General features: G+C 53.5%; 1 protein-coding gene across 2 annotated transcripts; it reads right to left on the bottom strand.

The window, feature by feature from the left end:
- Positions 1–259: 259 nt before the first annotated feature.
- LOC128978395 (cytochrome b-c1 complex subunit 10) lies at positions 260–10,613 on the bottom strand. 2 transcript variants are annotated; one of them, XM_054396292.1, is made up of 3 exons: positions 10,521–10,613; positions 9,726–9,860; positions 260–471 (listed from the first exon to the last, which is right to left on the bottom strand). In XM_054396292.1, exons 1-2 carry the CDS (start codon positions 10,568–10,570, stop codon positions 9,740–9,742), a joined length of 171 nt encoding a protein of 56 aa, XP_054252267.1. In that variant the 5' UTR covers positions 10,571–10,613; the 3' UTR covers positions 260–471; positions 9,726–9,739. The 2 variants fall into 2 exon arrangements, with proteins under 2 accessions (XP_054252267.1, XP_054252266.1); XM_054396291.1 differs by lacking the exon at positions 260–471 and adding an exon at positions 3,324–3,580.
- Between the last annotated feature and the right edge of the window lie 8,572 nt (positions 10,614–19,185).

The following is a 19,185-nucleotide window of genomic DNA, read 5'->3' as shown; positions in this document are numbered from 1 at the left end:
TCTCCAGCAGGTCCATGTCTCTTTTGAGTTGAGAGCTCTAGACCTGGCCCCAACCCTGCAGGTGAGGTCTCCCCAGAGCAGAGGGACAGAATCCCCTCTCTCCAGCTCTGGCCACACTGCTTTGGCCCTGCTCCAGTTTCAAGCCATTGGTCCTTGTCCTATCACCACATTCTGAACAGTCCCTCCCCAGCCTTCCTGTAGGTCCCCTTCAGATACTGAAATGGAGCTCTAAGGTCTCCCTGGAGCCTTCTCTACTCCAGGCTGAAGAGCCCCAATTCCTTCAGCCTGTTTATTCATCCAACATAAGTGGTTAGAGCTCATTCTGGAAAACAATTAACTGTTAGAGAAGAGGCAGTGCCAGGACATTAAGAATCAGAACAATCACTTGTCATACTTAAGTGGAATTATCTGAATTGTAACAGAAATTCACTCATGAACGTGCAAGATCTTCCCAACAGAGGATTTCTGCTCCTGTGGAAGGAGAAACACACAGAATTGAATCAGCCCCAGACTGATCCTGGGGTTAATCAGAGACAAAGCCAACAGCTGAAAGCCTGCAGCAAACACAAGCAGCTAAAGAGCAACCAAAGGGCAAACAAATCCTGAGCCTCTGTGCTCCCTGCAGTGCTGCCTGTGCAGGGAAGCTGCTCTTTGGGGTGCTCCTCTCCTCTCAACAGCTCCACATGATGCTGCCCCCCAAAAGACAGAGAACTGCTTGAGAGAGTCCAACACAGGGCCCCAGAGCTGCTGCAGGCAGTGGAACATCTCCTGTGAGGCCAGGCTGAGGGAGCTCTGGGGCTTGGGGCTTGGAGCAGAGCAGCCTGAGGGCTGCCCTCATTGCTGGGGATAAAGCTGTGCAGGGCTGGAGCCAGGCTCTGCTCAGGGATGTCCAAGGACAGCACAAGGGGCACTGGGGGCAAGCTGGAGCAGAGGAGCTGCCAGGGGAACAGAAGGGAAAACTTTGTCCCTGTGAGGGTGGCAGAGCCCTGGAGCAGCTGCCCAGAGAGGTTGTGGAGTCTCCTTCCATGGAGACTTTCCAAATCCACCTGGATGTGTTCCTGTGTGATCCTGCTCTGGCAGAGGGGTTGGACTGGATGATCTCCAGAGGTCCTTTCTAACCCCTAAAGTTCTGTGATTCTGTGTAAGAAGCTGCAGTCTGACAGCTCAGGGCTGCCCAGCGTCCTGGGAGCAGTGGGCAGCACATCAGAACCTCAGCAGAAGGTCTCCTGAAGTCTCCAGGTGTGGGAGCAGAGGTTGGGCCATCCACGGGACAAGCCCAAACCAGGTCACTTCTGCAGCAGCAGCAGCAGCAGCAGCAGTGTGTGATGCCCATGCTGTGCAGGTGTGTCCAACAGGAGAGACTCCAACTGTTCCCAGCTGAGCTCACAGCCCTGGTGAGATGTGAGCACAGGCTGAGGGAACAGCCCCTGCTGAGGCCTGCCTGGGGGGAGCTGATCAACAGCAACATCCCCCAGTGCAGCACAGGGCTCTTCTCAGCAGGAGGGGTTGGAAGGGAGCTCTGAGATCATCCAGCCCAACCCCCCTGCTCCAGCAGGGCACCCACAGCAGCTTGCCCAGGGGCACCATGCCCAGGGGGGGTTGGAAGCTCTCCACACCAGGAGACTCCACAACCTCTCTGGGCAGCCTGCTCCAGGCCTCCAGCACCCTCACAACAAACAACTTTTTCCTCCTGCTCAGGTGGAACCTCCTGGGGTCCAGTTTGTGCCCATTGCTCCTTGGCCTGTCCCTGGGCACCACTGAGCAGAGTCTGGCCCCAGCCTGTTGCCTCCCACCCTGTAGCTATTGATCCATTGATCTGCCAAACCTCCATTCCCAGTGCTTCAGGGCACAGTGGCCTTGGCATTCTGGGGTCAGCCAGGAGCTGGGGAGCACTGCTGGAGCAGGGGATTAGGACAGATCAAGGACACAGCACAGTTATCCTCCACATCACCAGCTTCTGCATGTCCTCTGGGATGTGGCAGGGCAGCAAAGTGAGTTTTGCATCTGAAAATTACATTCCCTTCCCCCCCCAATTAATTATCAGTGGCACTGCTGAAGACATCATTCTGTGAAAGCAGTGTGCTGCCTGGTGCCACTCTCTAAGCTGGTTTGACACAGGATTTACAACACTCTGAAACCTTCAGCCCTGGAGGTGACACCCAGGCAGCACAGCTCACAACCAAGATTTCTCCCTCAAGAGATCTAAGCCTCTGGGGCTCTGAGCAACCTGCTCTCGTGTGAGGTGTCCCTGCCCATGGCAGGGGGGTTGGAACTGGATGATCTTTGAGGTCCCTTCCAACCCTGACACTTCTGTGATTAGAGCCAAAAGTCACAGGGAGGTAAAATCTGGCACTGAGCAGAGAGCAAACAGTGATCCTGGTCTCACACAGAGCTAAGCTGGTTGGCAAATTCTGCTCTTTGCAGGCAGGGATGAACTTCTCCCTCTGAGTCTAAGCTGTCTGCTGTGGCAGAGACCAGACCAGGAGCCATCCTTGTACTTCCTTTGAGCAGCTAAAAAGTTTTCCATCTAAAGGGCTCTGGTTGTTTCATCACCAATTGCAGCTGGCAAGTATCTCGAAGTACAGATAAATCTTCTTTTCCTACTCAAACTCCACATTAAAGGGATGAGCAGCTCCCTGGCCCACTGGTTTTTCACCTCAGTACACAAAAAGCCTCCCAGTGTTTGGGGTCTTGGCTCCCTCCAGCCCCAGGTTGCAGCCAGGCTGCTTGCAGGCAGCACACACTGCTTCAGCTGCTGTGAGCTGGCTTTAAACCACATGAAGGAAGCAATTCTTTACTGGGAGGCTGGTGAGACCCTGGCCCAGGTTGCCCAGAGGTGGGAGATGCCTGAAACCATTGCAGATGAGGTGGTTTCAGGCTCTGAGCAACCTGCTCCTCCTGCAGATGTCCCTGCTGACTGCAGGGGGCTGGACTGGAGGACCTTTGAAGGTCCCTTCCAACCCAAACTATTCTGAGGCTGTGGTGCCAGGAGACTCTGCCATGCTGGCTACAAGAAGTTAACTGCACACAGCAGCCCACAGCTGCTGCTGCTCGAGGGATGATCAGCTTCCAATCCACACACCACCAAGAACAGCTCCAGAACAGCTCCAGAGTGATGAACAACAACTCCCCAGGGACAAAGCAAAGGCTCCTCAAGCCCAGCAGCACAGCAGGCACTGGCTGGTGCCTGAGGAACCAGCACAAGAGGAGGCAAATGTGCAGAAGCCCTTCCTTGGGGCACAGCCAAACATACTGAACACAACCCAGCTCCCAGCCAGGAGGAGTTTGGTCTAAAGAAGGTAACACAACCCCCCTGAGAGTATCATTGACTTGGTTTATTTTGCACATCAGGCTTATAAATTACTCCCCTCAGGAGAAGATCTGCTGTGAAAGTGACCAGAGGAGGGGTAGCAGGCAGGCTGACTGATGAAGTGATTGTTCACAACCAAGTGCTCACAACTGGCCATGGGAGGAGGAGGGAAGCCACAACCAGACTCTGGAGTGGGCATTTCAAGGTCACCTCAAAGCAGGGTCTCAGCAGATGGAGGGCTCCAAACCACTCTCTACAGCAATACAATTCCTACAACAGACACAAAGCAGACATTAAATGGAGCTGCCTGCAAGGGGCCACAGCAGCCAACAGCTCAGGCAGGCTTCAAAAGCCTCCAGTGTCCAGGGCAGGAGTCCTGCTGGGCCCTTTGAGAGCAATCCCAAGCCAGCACAGAAGCAGCCTCCTTCTCTGTTCCTCTTTCCAGGTGATCCAAGCACAATGACACAGCAGAGCTCTTGCTTCAAAACACTGAGCACACACTGGGGACTCAGCAATGGATCCATGCTCCAGGCCAGACCATTTTAAGTAAAGAGAACCCTGACTAGGTCATTAGCAATAGGAAGTACCTGAAGGGGCTACAAGAAAGTCAAGAAGGGACTTTCTACATGGGCTGGGAGTGATAGGACAAGAGGGAATGGATTGAAGCTTTGAGCTGGGAGATTGAGACTGGAGATGAGGAAGAAATTTCTTGAGACTGAAGCTGAGGGTGAGGAGACACTGGAACAGGTTGCCCAGGGATGTCCCCTCCCTGGAGGTGTGCAAGGCCAGGCTGGATGAGGCCTTGAGCAAGCTGGACTGGTGGGAGGTGTCCCTGCCCACGGCAGGGGGTTGGAACTGGATGATCTTGAAGGTCCCTTCAAACCCAACCCATTTTGGATGTGATAAACAGAGTCTCCACCATGGCAAATCCCATCAACAAGAAAGAAACTCTGCGTTTCTTAGGCATAGTGGGATTTTGGAGACTGCACATTCCTGGATACAGTCAGATTGTGAAACCTCTCTATGATGTGACTCGAAAGAGAAACAGTTTCCAATGGGGTCCTGAGCAACAAGCAGCCTTTGACCAGCTCAAGCGAGAGGTAGTCCAAGCGATGGGTCTGGGACCTGTCCGAACTGGTCCAGACATTAAGAACATTCTGTACACGGCCACCAGTGACAATGGTCCAACCTGGTGCTTATGGCAAAGAGCTCCAGGGGAGACACGAGGACGTCCTCTTGGTTTCTGGGGTCGTGGCTACAGAGGCTCAGAGGCAAACTACACTCCAACAGAGAAAGAGATTTTAGCTGCTTATGAAGGAGTGAAAGCTGCTTCTGAAGTGATTGGAACTGAGTCACAACTTCTTCTAGCTCCTAGATTGCCAGTTCTGAATTGGATGTTCAAAGGCAAAGGTTCTTCACCACATCATGCAACAGATGCTACCTGGTCTAAGTGGATGGCTCTGATAACACAGAGAGCTCGAATGGGAAATCTCGAAAGGCCTGGTTTGGTGGAGGTGATCACAAACTGGCCAGAAGGCACAAGCTGTGCAAAACCTCCAGAGGAGAGAGTAGCTCGTGCTGAGGAAGCTCCTCCTTACAGTGATCTGTCTGATGATGAAAAGAGATATGCTTTGTTCACAGACGGTTCCTGTCGTCTTGTTGGGAACAAGCGGAGATGGAAATCTGCAGTGTGGAGCCCAACGCGCAGAGTTGCAGAAGCGAGAGATGGAGAAGGAGAATCCAGTCAATGTGCAGAGGTAAAAGCTGTCCAGCTAGCTCTTAACATAGCTGAACGTGAGAGATGGCCAAAGCTTTATCTCTACACCGACTCGTGGATGGTAGCCAATGCCTTGTGGGGTTGGCTGAAAGACTGGAAGAAGAATGGCTGGCAGAGCAAAGGAAAGCCAATCTGGGCTGCAGATCTGTGGCAAGACATTGCTGCTCGCATTGAGAGAATCCCAGTGAAAGTGAGACACATTGATGCTCACATTCCTAAGAGCAAAGCTACTGAGGAACAACAACACAACCATCAGGCAGATCTAGCTGCAAGAGTTTCCCAGGTGGACACAAACTCTGATCCTGATCCTGATCTTGACTGGAAACACAGACGTGAGCTGTTCTTAGCTCGGTGGGCCCATGACTCGTCAGGACATCAAGGCAGAGATGCAACCTACCGATGGGCTCGTGACAGATCCATTGACATTTCCATGGATGCTATCACACAAGTCATCCATGACTGTGACATTTGTGCTGCTATTAAGCAGGCAAAGCGGATCAAGCCCTTGTGGTACGGTGACCGATGGTCCAAGTACAAGTATGGTGAAGCCTGGCAGATTGACTCCATCACTCTACCTCGTTCTCCATCTGGTAAGCAGTATGTGCTGACTATGGTAGAGGCAAGCACTGGATGGCTGGAAACTTATCCAGTTCCTCATGCAACTGCACGTAACACCATTCTTGGCCTGGAGAGACAAATCCTGTGGAGACACGGAACTCCAGAGAGGATTGAGTCAGACAATGGAACTCACTTCAAGAACAATCTTGTAAAAAACTGGGCCAAAGAGCACGGCATTGAGTGGATATTCCACATTCCCTACTATGCACCAGCTGCAGGAAAGATCGAACGCTACAATGGTTTGCTGAAAACCACTCTCAAAGCCATGGGGGGTGGATCTTTGAAAAACTGGGAGAAACATTTAGCACAAGCAACCTGGTTGGTGAATAGTAGAGGTTCAGTGAATCGAGCTGGACCTGCCCAATCAGATTTGTTGCGAAAGGAGGAAGGTGATAGAGTTCCTGTTATCAGAGAAAAGAATCTGTTAGGCAAAACTGTTTGGGTATTTTCTCCTTCAGGAGAGGCCAAACCTGTCCGAGGGGTGGTTTCTGCTGAAGGTCCTGGTCACACCTATTGGGTGATGCAAGAAAATGGTGAAATTCAGTGTATTCCACAAAGAAATCTAACTTTGGCTGAGAGAGGTTAAATTCAGAGTGTTGCACAGATACAGCATCGCGCCCAAGAGGAGAGTCCATGAGATCTACGGTGCACGAACCCTGAGAGCCCTGAGTCACCTGAGAGTCCCTGTTCCTTCCTTCGCTCCATCTGCGAGGAAACAAGCTGTTTGCTGTTTTTCCTGTGATTTGACTCTTTTGAATCATCTACATCTGAGATAGCCGGAATGGACTATGGTCTTTATTCACCTATTGTTGTAGGTATTATTTTAAATTAGATAAATGGTAGTAGCAGTCAATGGAATTGTTTAGAAGGGGTGGACTGTGATGGTTTGAAACTGTCTTTTTAATTTTTCCTTGCAAAGTTCAGAACAGAGAAAGTGAAAGAATGTAAATAAGTCACTATTGGGTGTAAGAAAGCAAAATAACGATTGTTCTAAACACTTCCATTGGATAGATAGAAATGTTTAAGAACTATTACCCAAAACAAAGTAGGCACTCTGCACATTCTGCGTTCGGCAGTGGGGGCAGTTGCTGGGCTGTCTGGCTGCTGTTTCTTCTTCTCTTCTGGCTGAAGATAACACGTACTGACCTTGGCAGCTAAGTTAACAACTTTCTGCTTAACTAACTCTGCTTCTCTGTCCAGGGGGGTCTGGGGGGAAGCTCCTGGGAGAGAGAGAGGCCCCTTTGGGAGGGTCCCCTTGGGGGGAAGCAAAGGGAGATCGGTTGTGCTTTTCTGTTGATTGTATATATTTGTGAATGTTGTGAATTTTGTATATTTGTACATATTCATTGCATTTCATCTGCTTGTAAATACAGCTTTTCATTTGCTTCCAGACTGGGCTAGCCTGGTTATTGTCGGTGGGGGGGAATTTCAGCTCACACCGACACAGGTTACATTCAACCTGAGAAGGTTAAGGCAGAGTGCCAGCAGCACCTGCAGGGTTGGCAGGAGGTTGGAACTGGATGATCTTCAAGGTTCCTTCCAACTCAAGCATCCTCTAGGAATCTAGGAAGTGGCCTCAAGCTGCACAGGGGAGGTTAAGGTTGGCCATGAGGAACAATTTCTTCCCAAAAGGGTTGTCCAGGCCTGACTCAGGCTGCTCAGGGCAGTGGTGGAGTCCCCATCCCTGGGGGGGTTTTCCAAGCTGTGGAGATGTGGTGCTGAGGCCCATGGCTTAGTGGTGCTCTGGCAGTGCTGGGGTAATGATGATGATCTGAAAGGTGTCTCCCAATCAAAACAACTCTCTGCTTCTATGATTTAATTGCCTCTGCAGGCCTTGAGAGCTCTCCCACTGCCTTGTCTCTAAGCATTTGCAGTCACTCAGGATGCTGCAGGTGCAGCTGACTGCATGCAAAGTGTCTTTCACTCCTTGGTTGCAGGATGGATCCATGTGACACCTTTTGCAAATGGGGATGGATGGCACTGTGCCATTGCTTAACCTGCAACAAGAGTCCCTGCAAAGAGAGGCCTGGAGGAGTGCAGGCTCTGTGCTGACTCTGACCTCCAGGCTCACTGACTTCCCCATCAAATCCTCTTGCTTCAAGGCAGGTCTCTTACTTGAGCAACATTTCAATGTTCTGGTCAGAAGAAAAAAGTTTTGAGCTGCATTTAAGATTCCTCTGGACCTTTTCCCATCAGCATCCTTTAATACAAGCAAGAAGCTGCCTACCTCCCTTCCACCTCAGGCAAGGAACTTGGGAAGTTCTGCTTCTTACAGAAAGTCATTTGGTGGCCCACAGAAGGCATCCCCTGAGTGCTGCTCCAGCTTTGGGGCTGGTCAGTCTAAGATTCATCTCTCAAAGACAGTGGAAAAAAGGAGAAAAAAAAAGTCTTGAGAATGCCAAATTCCCAATGAATTTGTGGTACACAGTAACCACAACCAGCTCTGAACATCCAGCTTCCCTTTACTAACATTCACAAGGAACACAAAGGAGCCTGAACCTGTCCAGTCATGAGCTTGGAGCCATCCTGCTTGGGAAGAGAAGGCAACAGATCTCTTCAAAAGCTCCAAATTACCACAAAAAAAAAAAAAAAAACTTGATTTCAGTCCTCAAGCACCACATCACATTGTGAAAAATCCACTGCTTGAAAAATAACCATTTGAGAGATGTTCTTAGTAACAGTTCATCCTCCTGGCACTCTGTGAAGCCTCTCATTAAAAATATTCACTTAAAAAAATTCCAAACAATCCAACTGAGCAGTTCTGGTTTGAACCAAGGATAGGATTGTGTCCTGGACAAACAGGACACAAACACTGACCTTAGGAAGACTTTTGACACTGTCTCCCATGACATCCTAGTGAGCAAGCTCAGGAAGTGTGGGATGGAAGAGCAGAGAGTGAGAGGGATTAGGAACTGGTTACAAGATAGAGTTCAAAGAGTGGTGATCAATGGTGCCAGGTCCAGCTGGAGAGCTGTAACCAGTGGAGTCCCCCAGGGATCAGTGCTGGGTCCAGTGCTGTTCCAACATCTTCATCAATGACATTGATGAGGGGACAGACAGACAGACAGACAGAGTCTGCTCGGCAAATTTGCTGATGATACCAAACTGGGAGGCTTGGCTGAGACACCTGAAGGCTGTGAGGCCATTCAGAGGCTTGGACAGACTGAGAGCTGGGCACAGAGGAACCAACTGAGGCTCAACAAGGACAAGGGCAGAGTCCTGCAGCTGGGCAGGAAGAATAAACTGCAGCAGGACAGGTTGGGAGGGGATCTGCTGGAGAGCAGCCCCAAGGAGAGGGACCTGGGAGTGCTGGTGGACAAGAAGTTCTGCATGGGACAGCAATGTGCCCTGGGGGCCAAGAGGCCAATGGGATCCTGGGGTGCATTCAGAGTGTGGCCAGCAGATCCAGGGAGGTTCTCCTCCCCCTCTGCTCTGCCCTGCTGAGACCTCACCTGGAATATTGCCTCCAGTTCAGGGCTCCCCACTTCAAGAGGGACAGGGATCTTCTAGAGAAAGTTCAAGGGAGGGCTGCAAGGATGCTGAAGGGACTGGAGCACTGCCTGGTGAGGAGAGGCTGAGAGCCCTGGGGCTGCTTAGACTGGAGAGGAGAAGGCTGAGAGGGGATTTAATAAATGTTTATAAGTATCTGAGGGCTGGGGGTCAAGAGGGAGGGGACAGGGACAGGCTCTGCTCAGTTGCACTCTGTGATAGGACAAGGGGCAATGGATGGAAACCACAGCACAGGAGGTTCCATCTCAACATGAGGAGAATTTTTTCACTGTGAGGGTCACAGAGCCCTGGAGCAGGCTGCCCAGAGAGGTTGTGGAGTCTCCTCTAGAGACTTCCAAGAGCCATCTGGATGCATTCCTGTGCGACCTGTGCTGGACTCTATGGTCCTGCTCTGGCGGGGGGGGGGTGTGGACTGGAAGATCTCCAGAGGTCCTTTCCAACCCCTACCATCCTGTGACACATCAACTGTGACAGGAGTGCAAAGCCAGGAGATGCACAAACAGAACTTACCATTAGAGGGAAGCTTAATCTTCAGTTTTATACTTGCCACCGACGTAGGGAACATACTGAAGGATCAGCTTCCAGTCTGTGAACCATATCAAACCAGTAACACCTACCCCACCCCATGTGACGAGGGTGGGAGTCCTGAGGAAGAGACACACAGGAGCAGGTAAACACCAGGCACAGGCCACTCTGCAAGGCCTGGCAAACGCTCATGGCTAAAGGCACTCAAGAAGGTCATTTCAGTCCAGAGAAAAAGCTTGGCAGAAGCCTTGAACGAACCTCACATGCAGAGGGGTGTCCCAGGGAGGGCATTTTACAGGAAAAGGCTGACATGCTTTTATTTAACCAGGGAATTACCACGTTAGCAAAAGCCACACTTATCTGCTGAACGATTCAACTGCTCGGATGCTGGCCTGCAGAACTCTCCCTTACACGACCCTGCCGAGCAGCACCCGCTGGCGCTGTGACAAATATTTAAGCTCCGAAACGCTCTGAAGACAGCTCGAACAATCCGGAGGCCAAATCCAGCGCAGCAAAGCACCGCCAAGCAAATCAACCAACACAGCCCTCCCCTCCCAGCCGCTCGGCCACAGCCCTACCGCTGCTCCGCACCGGCGGGGCCGGCCCCGGCGCGGTCACGGATGGCACACGGAACACACAGCCGGGGAACAACGCTGAGGAGAACGGAAAGGGCTGGGGAAGGCCTTTAGGCTCCTTCAGTGCCGCGGCCCGCCCCGCACACCCAAGGCCCGCGGTGAAGGATCCCGGTAGTCGAACGGGCAGCCCCGGGCCGTGCCTCACCAGTTCTGGAGGAGCTGGACATAGCGCGGCCCCAGCAGCTTATTCAGCATCGCTCTGCCAGCGCCGCTCAAAGTCACCCCCGCTGCGCGCCGCCGCTCGAGGACCCCGCGGGCCGCGCGTGCGCGGGGCAGGGCTGCCCCAGGCGCTGCCTGTCCCGTGGCGCTGCCCGTCCCGCGGCGCTGCCTCTGCAGCGGTTCCCGTTCCCCCACGCGGGAGAGGGGACACAGCCCCGAGGGGACGGAGTGTCCCACAAGGGAGAGGGGACACAGCTCTGAGGGGATGGAGTGATCCACATGGAAGGGGGGACACAGGGAAGAGTGAACACAGCACCGAAGAGACGGAGTGTCCCACGCGGGAGAGGGGACACGGCCCCGAGGGCAGGGAGTGTCCCACACGGAGAGGGGACATGGACTTCGAGGGCATGGATTGTCCCCACGCAGGCCATGGGGCACGGACCCCAACGGGGCTGGCAATGTCCTTGCTCTCAGCTGGGTCAGTCTACCGCTCCATGCTGGAGCCAAGTGTCCCTTCCCAGGCAGCTTTCGCAGTGTCCACCAGTGCCCTGCCCGCCCTGCCCGGGGTTTCAAGTCAGGTTTTTCAGCAGCCCTCGATCCGCCAACACTTCCCCAGAGCTCCCCAGGCTCTGCTCCAAGCCAGCTCAGCCTCTTGGGAACCTGCATAAGGTCCTGGGGACGCCTGAGCCCGCAGCGATCGTCTGCCCCAGCCCTGGGGCTGCGCTGCCAGCGCCTCACGCAGAATCACACAGCATGGCAGGGGGCGGAAGGGACCTCTGGAGATCATCCAGTCCAACCCTCCTGCCAAGGCAGGGGTACCTAGAGAAGGTCACACAGGAACACATCCAGGTGGAGTTTGAAGGCCTCCAGAGATGCAGACTCCACCACCTCTCTGGGCAGCCTGCTCCTGGGCTCCACCACCCTTCAGTTGCAGAAGTTCCTCCTCATGTTCAGATGCAGCTTCTGATGGTCAGGTCTGTGTCTGTCACCCCTTGTCCTGAGCCTCAGGGCTGCCAGCACTCCCCTGCAGGACCTGTGCCCAGCAGCCACCCCAGCAGCTGTCACCTCTGCTGGTTGCTGAGAGCCAGCACTCAAAAGAGCAGAATTCCAGTTCCTGCTTTTCCTCACCAGGACACAGAAGACCATGGTGTGACTGACTCAAGAGCACATTTCCCTCTGTTCCAGTGTCTCGCTGCCCAGGTGCCAGCAGGGTCAGCTGGGTACTGAACCATGAGGGTTCTGGGTTCCTTCCTTTGAGCTGTTTCCCTGCTGCCCATGCTCCAGCTGGCACATGAAGGATGCAGGCAGGAGAGCCTGGTCTGCTCCTGCAGGAGTCAGAGCCTCTGCCACAGCCTCCATGGTACTGAGGGTATGGAGAGGCAAGAGAGCCTGGTGAACAGGAGCCAGATGGGGCTTGAATTCCTTAATGTCTGTGGTATCTTCATGAGTGGTCTGGATGAGGGCATCACAGGATCCTCAGTCAGCTGGCAGATGACACCAAACTGGGAGGGAATCTTCATCTGCTTGAGAGTAGAGAGGTTCTACAGAAGGATCTGGCCAGGCTGGATCCATGGCTGAGGTCAATGGGATGAGGTTCAACAAGGCCAAGGGCTGGGTCCTGCACCTGGGTCACAACAACCCCAGGAAGGCTCCAGGCTGGGGCAGAGTGGCTGGAAACTGCCCAGCAGAAAAGAACCTGGGGGTGCTGGGTGACAGCAGTGCCCAAGGGGGCAAGAAGGGCAGCAGCAGCCTGGCCTGGAGCAGCAATGGTGTGGGCAGCAGGAGCAGGGCAGGGATGGTGTCCCTGGATGGGCACTGGGGAGGCTCCACCTTAGATCCTGGGCTCAGTTTTGTGCTCTCACTCCCAGAAGGACATTGAGAGTCTGAAGCAGGACAGAGAAGGGCAACAAAGCTGGGGAAGGGTCTGGGGAACAGGGCTGGGGAGGAGCAGCTGAGGGAGCTGGGGGTGTTTGGTGTGGAGGAGGCTGAGGGAGACCTCACTGCTCTACAGCTCCTGAGAGGAGGCTGTGGGGGTTGGGCTTCTCTGCCCAGGATCAGGTGATAGGAGAGGAACTGGCCTGAAATTGTGCCAGGGGAGGGTTAGGTTGGACACAAGGAACAATTTCTTCCCCAAAAAGGTTGTCAAGGTCTGTCCCAGGCTGCCCAGGGCAGTGGTGGAGTCACCTTCCCTGGAGGGGTTTCAAGCCATGGAGATGTGGTGCTGAGGGCCATGGTTTAGCGGTGCCCTGGCAGTGCTGGGTTAAGGGTTGGACTAGATGATCTTAAAGGGCCTCTTCCAACCTAAACAATTCCATGATGCGCTGATTCCCTGGAGTTGTGCACACACAGGAGAGTCTCAGCTTTCACTGAGCAGTGAAAGTTTCCTAGATGCCAAAAAACATCAACAACAATAGCAAAATAACCCAAAATTTAAAAGATGATGGAGTCACTCCTGCTGATCTCCAGAGAAGCCTTGGGGCTGGGAAGGCCACACCTCTGCTATGAGGCCAGGCTGGGAGAGTTGGGGCTGTTCAGCCTGGAGAGGAGAAGGCTCCAGGGAGACCTCAGAGCAGCCTTCCAGTACCTGAAGGGGCTCCAGGAGAGCTGGGGAGGGACTTTGGACAAGGGCTGGAAGTGCCAGGATGAGGACAATGGCTTTGAGCTGGGAGAGGGGAGACTGAGAGTGGAGATGAGGAAGAAATTGTTGAGAGTGAGGGTGGGGAGAGACTGGCACAGGTTGCCCAGGGAGGCTGTGGCTGTCCCCTCCCTGGAGGTGTTCAAGGCCAGGCTGGATGAGGCCCTGAGCAAGCTGGGCTGGGGGGAGGTGTCCCTGCCCATGGCAGGGGCCTGGAACTGGATGGTCTTGAAGGTCCCTTCCAAGCCAAACCATTCTGTGACTCTATGACTTGTTCCAAACTCTGAAGCTCTGAATCTTTGTGGCCCAAGTGTTGATGCAGTTACAAATTGAGAGCTGCTCCAGCCGAGGAGTAATCAATGCTGAAGTTTTTCCTCCTCCACTTCTCTCCTCCTTCCAACCCAACCCAACCCAATCCAACCCAACCCAATCCAACCAAATCCAATCCAACCCAACCTAGTCCAATCCTACTGAACCCAATCCAATCCAACACAATCCAACCCAACCCTACCCAGTCCAATCCAACCCAACCCAACCTAGTCCAATCCTACTGAACCCAGCTCAATCCAATCCAATCCAACCCAACCCAACTCACCCCAATCCAATCCACTCCAATCCAATCCAATCCAACCCAACTCACCCCAATCCAATCCAATCCAATCCAATCCAATCCAATCCAACCCAATCCAATCCAACCAAATCCAATGCAACCCAACCCAACCCAACCAAACCCAACCCAACCCAACCCAACTTATGGATTTAGCAAACCCTTTGACTTACAATGGCAGGCTCACAACATCTGCAAGACAGAGATGAGGGAGGTGAGGGGATGGGACGGGAGGGTGGGAGGAGACTCAACCCCCCCCAAACCCCACAAAACCAACCCCCAAGAAAGTGCTATTGTTATAAAATGTCACATTTATTGCTACATTACTGTTATATACAGGACAGTTCTCAAAATCTACCTTTTAAAAAAGTTAGGATTATTTAAAAATTCCAAATAATCCAGCCAGCTGTTTTTGTCTCTTTTTTTTTTGTTTGTTTTTCTTTTTTTTTTGACACTTGTATAAAATTATTTTAAAAAAAGGAAAAAAACAAAACAAAACCAAAACCACAATAATTCCATTATCTTGAGGCACTCAGAAACACAATTTTTTTTTTTTATATCCCACAACTGTGATTCAGTTCAAAGGACAACTCAGTTCCCCCTCCCCCCCACTCCCAAATATTTTTTTTAATTTTTAAATTTTTTTTGTTTTTTCTTTTTTTCTTTCTTTTTGTTTTTCTTTGTTTTTTCTTTCTTTTTGTTTTTTTCTTTCTTTTTTCCCTTTATTTCTTTTTTTTTCTTTTTAAATTTTTTTTAAAATGTATTTTATTTTTTATTTATTTTTTTGTTGTTGTTTGCTTTTTTTTGCTGGGCTAGGCATATATATATATATATTTACTATATATATAGTTCAAAACTATAATGTGTATCTGATTTAAGAAGAGAAGGATTTCAGCCACTTTTTAAGTACATCTTGGATTTACAGGTAGGCAGCATAAACATCCAAAAAAAAAAAAAAAAAAAAAAAAGCAAGGGCCAGGGATGGGGTTTAAAGGCCAAAAAAAAAAAAACCCCAATCACCCCCAACTCCCACTCCCACCCCAAGAAAAACCCCAACAAAACCTTTCTATGGGGTTGAAAAATAAACCAAAGTCTGCAGGCATCTCCCCTCTGCTCTCCCCCTCCCCCATTCCCACCCCAATCCTACAAAAATAGATTGAAAGAGACCCCCCCCCCCAGTAATGCTTTGTGCCCCCCCCAGCTGGAGCTCTCTGCTGGAAATGAGTCATTGCCCACAGCCTGCTTGGGGTCACCCCTGCTCCGCTTCTGTGGGTGCCTCTTTCTCCTCTCCTCTCTCCCAGGGGCTTAACCACGGCTGGCAGGAGGGCAAAGGCTCCCTGCAGCTCCCCAGCAAGGCCTCACGTTGCAGGGTTTGCCCCCAGGGCTGGTGAGTTTCAAGGGGGTTGGGAAGATGTCTCACAGGGATGGAGGTGTCCCCAGCTTGCTGCTGCAGGAGCTGCCAGGGGAGCTCCATGGCTGCCCCCAGCACCCAGCACAGCCCGGGCTGGAGCACAAAGCCTTTGGCTCTCCTGCACTGCTGCCCACAAGGTGGAACTAGGCCTTGAGTCTTAGTCCCTCTCCTTCCCACGGGGTGGGGGCTTGGCTGGACCAGGGTGGGTACTGCAAGACCTGAGGAGCAAGAGGCAGAGAACCTCCACTGTGGAGGAGGGCTGCCCCTTGGCCCTGAGGGTGTATGCAGGATGGAGCCAGGAGGATGGGCAGAGACCACCTCCACGGGAGCCCTGCAGACAAAGGCACTGCAGCTGCTGGCTCTCCAAAGGGGTAAACTGCCCTCAACATCAAACCAGGACCCCCCCATGCCTGCCAGCAGGGCAGGGAGAGAGATCTGTGCCACACAACTGAGCTGCAGCAGCCACCTCCCAAACCCTCCCTCCTCTGCCCCAGCAGACAGGCAGTGGGTGGCACAGTTCTGCCCTGGGAGGAAACCCACGGTGGCTGGGCATGAAGGAAAGAGCCCAGAGGTGCTGGCTGGAGGCACTGCACAGTGCAGGAGGAAGGAAAAGACACTCTGAAGCTTGAGGAGGTTGAAGGAAGACCAGCCAAGCCAAGCCAAGCCTGAGAGCAGTCCAGAGGGGCAGGCAGCAAGGAGCTGGGACACAGCTTCTCCATTCAGGGGCACTGGGGGAGATGGTGCAAGATGAAGGATGCTGGCAGGGAGCCACCAAGCATCGAGCAGAAGGCACAGGAGGGTAAAGGGTGAATGGAGGAGCCCTAGGACAGGCCTTGCCCTCTCCAGTTCAGTGCTCAGCACCTGCAGCATGAGTTGGAAAGGCTGTTCCAGTGGTCTCAGCCCTTGCCTACCCCCCAGCTCCACGGCACAGGTCTCAAAATGCTTTTGGAGCTGCTGGAAGTGAAGCTGGACCCTGAGGGCAGCAGGGAGCAGGAACTCAGCAGCCATGAACAAGAGCAGAGGGAATGGGCTGGGCTGGGATCTGGAGAGCCCTGGGGAGAGGGGAGGGGGTTGCATAGGATTCAAGAGGGCAAAGACCTTGTGCAAGCTGTGGTATGGAGAACAGGTCTTGGCTATTGCTGGTGTCAAGCAGGAAGAGGGGAACCCAGCGGCCAGGGCTTGCTCCAGCTCAGCCAGCACTGCACCTCGGGGTGAGCACTTGGCCTGGCCCAGCTCCAGAACCACCTTGGCTTCATTCACCTCCTTTCTAAAACTCCAGCCAGGGGCTCACCAAAGCTGGAGCTGGTCCAGAGCCACCAGCACAAACACAGCAGGGAGGGCCTGGCACAGGCTCCACTGGCACTGACCTCAACGGCCCCCCCAGGGCAGAAGAGCTCAGGATATGAGGGGAGGGGATTGGGGGTGTCAAAAGCCTCCTGCTTCTCAAGGCACCCCCCAGCTGCTAAGATGGAGGATGAGCTGCAAGGTCCCAAGGCCCAAAGGCTCTGCTGGCTTCAGTGGGTACAAGGGTGAGACACAAAAGACCTTTGAGAGCAGCTTCTGCAGCCAACCTGAAGTTGCAGACTTCTGGGGAAGTCCCAGCCTGGCTCTGTCCCCTTGCTGCTCAACCACAGCCAGGCACCTCTAGGAAACCAGCTCAGCACATGGGCTGGGGGACAAAGCTGCTCACAGGTCGCAGCTGGGCAGGTTTCACATCACACTTCTGCAAATCTCTGCTGGGAAGAGCAAAACCCTAACAGCAAAGCAGCCAAGTCCCTGCTCCTGGAGTGGTGGTGCACAAAGTGACCAGCAGCAAGGTGACCCTGGTGCATGGATTTGCTCCCCACAGCCAGATGTGGGATCCTGGGGTGTCCACCTAACTCCACTGCCCTGATTCCTGCCTCCCCTGGCTCCCAGCCAGAGCTCAGTGCAGGCAGGAGGGGCACAGAGTGGGATGCAGATGTCCCAGGTCCTGTCTCTCCCACCCACAGCCCCCACAGGATACCACCAGTGCAAACTGTGAAAGCAGGGGAGCAGAGGAGCTGCTTGCAAAGAGCTGGAGCTGAACTGGAGCCAGGCACTTGCTGGGCTGTGAGGTCTGACTGGCAGCTCAGACGCAGGAGAGTGACTGCCAAGGCAGGGCTGAGCTGGAATTCTGCTGCCCAGGGTTGGGAGCAGGAGCAGGCAGCCACCAGCTCCCCTCCATGCAGCAAGGTGCTGGAGAGGCTGCAGCTGTTTTGCTCTGGGGCAGGTGAAGAGGGAGAAGAACCAAAAAGCTGCAAGTTTTCACTGTTAATAATTTCAGACACTCTCCAGCACCTGGCAGCCTGCAGCAGCTCTGGGCAGGATATGCAGGGGGCTGCTGAGGGGGAGGAAAGAGGAGAGGGGTCCCAGGGGCTGGGGGGCCTGAGGACTGCACCCCTACTACACAACAAATCTCCCATGGCAGCTGTCCCCACGGGACCTCAGCTCTGCTGCTCAGCTGTGATGCAGCTCAGCTGGAAGAGAGAACTCTGAACATGCAGCAAGCAGGAGGCAGCCTCTGCCCTGAGCTGCTGAAGGAAGATTTGGGGGGGAACTCTATGGCCCCCAGCGATGAGGGACATGCAGCCCAGGAGAACCCACACGTGCCAGGCTGAGAGAGGAAGCAGAGAACTGAAGGGCAGCCTGCAGCATGCCACCCATCTGTGACACCTCTCTGCACGACCACAGGAACAGGGACAGGCAGAGAAGTTTGGGGACAGAAGTGCTCTGGAAGATCCCAAAGCTAAATGGCAGCAGAGATGTGGGCTGGGGAGGGCGCAGCCCCCAGGACACCTGGAGATGAGTTTCACTGCCAGGCTGCTCTTGCAGGGGGCACTTTGGGGGCAGCCCCTGGCAGTGCTCCATGCTGGAAAAGGCTCTTTCCCTGGCAGGCTGCAGACACCACACTCACCCCGAGCCCAAGGCAGGGGCAAGCCAAAGTCATTTTCCCTGCTGCACTCTGCAGTTGCCCTCTCCACAGAGATGCCACCAAGGCTGTGTGGGGCTGGCACACAAAACACTCTGTGCCATCCAGGCACAGCACTCCCAGCTCCTGACACTGCACCTGCCTTGGCTGGAGGAGCCAAGACTTTCTCCAAACCCTGCCACTGGGAGTTCATGTCCCAGGAGCTTCAGCCAAGGAGGTTTTGCAGTCAAGGCAACAGCACCAAAACCACCGAGATGCAGCTGGAAAGCCTCATCTCTGCCTGGTGCTTGATGCTTTGGGGGTGATGGGAAAGGCTCTTTCTCACTAGGGGTCCCCCTGGGCTGCAGAACATCAGCCAGGACTTGGGAGGGCATTGGAGGAGTTCAGCAAAATTTTTGAGCAAAGAAATCTTCTCCACTTTCCAGTTTTGTTGTTTCTGGGTTTTTCTTCACTACCATCTCTTTTTCTGCCCCTGACTGCCACCTCATAGTCCTGTTGCAAAACCAGAGTGCTGGGGAAGCACTTCTTAGTTCATTTGTATGGTTTCAAGCTTGCCAGGGCTGGGACATTGCTCCATCCACCCACACTTTCCCACTCAGCGTCCTGGGGCAGTGGCACTGAGCCAGCAGAACACCCTGGGCAGCAAATGCCCAGCCTTGGCACTGACCCGAGGCAGGGCAGAAGCAGCAGCCTCTTGCAGGCTGCAAAAAGCAGCTGATGAGCTCCCAGTTCCTGCCCTGGGGCATGAGCTGGGGTTGCCAGAGCATCCAGCCCTGGCTGTGGGCTGCAGAGGGGCACTGCCCCCTCCCTGTGTGTTTTGCCACCCTCAGACTGAACTTGCTGCAGCTTCTGCAGAGCAATGCAGCCTGGCAGGATGCTTCAGGAAGACGAAGCTGCTGCTGCAAGGAAGGCTCCAGAGGTCAGGGCTGTCACACCAGGCAGAGGGGAGCCACATCCATCTCAGGCTGCTCAGTGCTGAAGCAGGCAGAGGAAACCAGAGGAGGGCAGAGTGGGGTACCCTGAGCAGCTAATTAGGCTGGAAGATGGC

Source organism: Indicator indicator, chromosome 36 (genome assembly GCF_027791375.1).
Source record: "Indicator indicator isolate 239-I01 chromosome 36, UM_Iind_1.1, whole genome shotgun sequence".
Lineage (NCBI taxonomy): Eukaryota > Metazoa > Chordata > Aves > Piciformes > Indicatoridae > Indicator > Indicator indicator.
Note: the sequence above shows the minus strand (reverse complement) of the source record. Positions and strands in the feature narration are given on the sequence as shown.

Coding starts and splice junctions, on each gene's coding strand:
- LOC128978395 (XM_054396292.1), bottom strand. CDS start 10,570: ATGCTGAATAAGCTGCTGGGGCCGCGCTATGTCCAGCTCCTCCAGAAC. Junction 9,861..10,520: donor GTCCAGCTCCTCCAGAACTG/GTGAGGCACGGC, acceptor TCTCTTCCTCAG/GACTCCCACCCTCGTCACAT.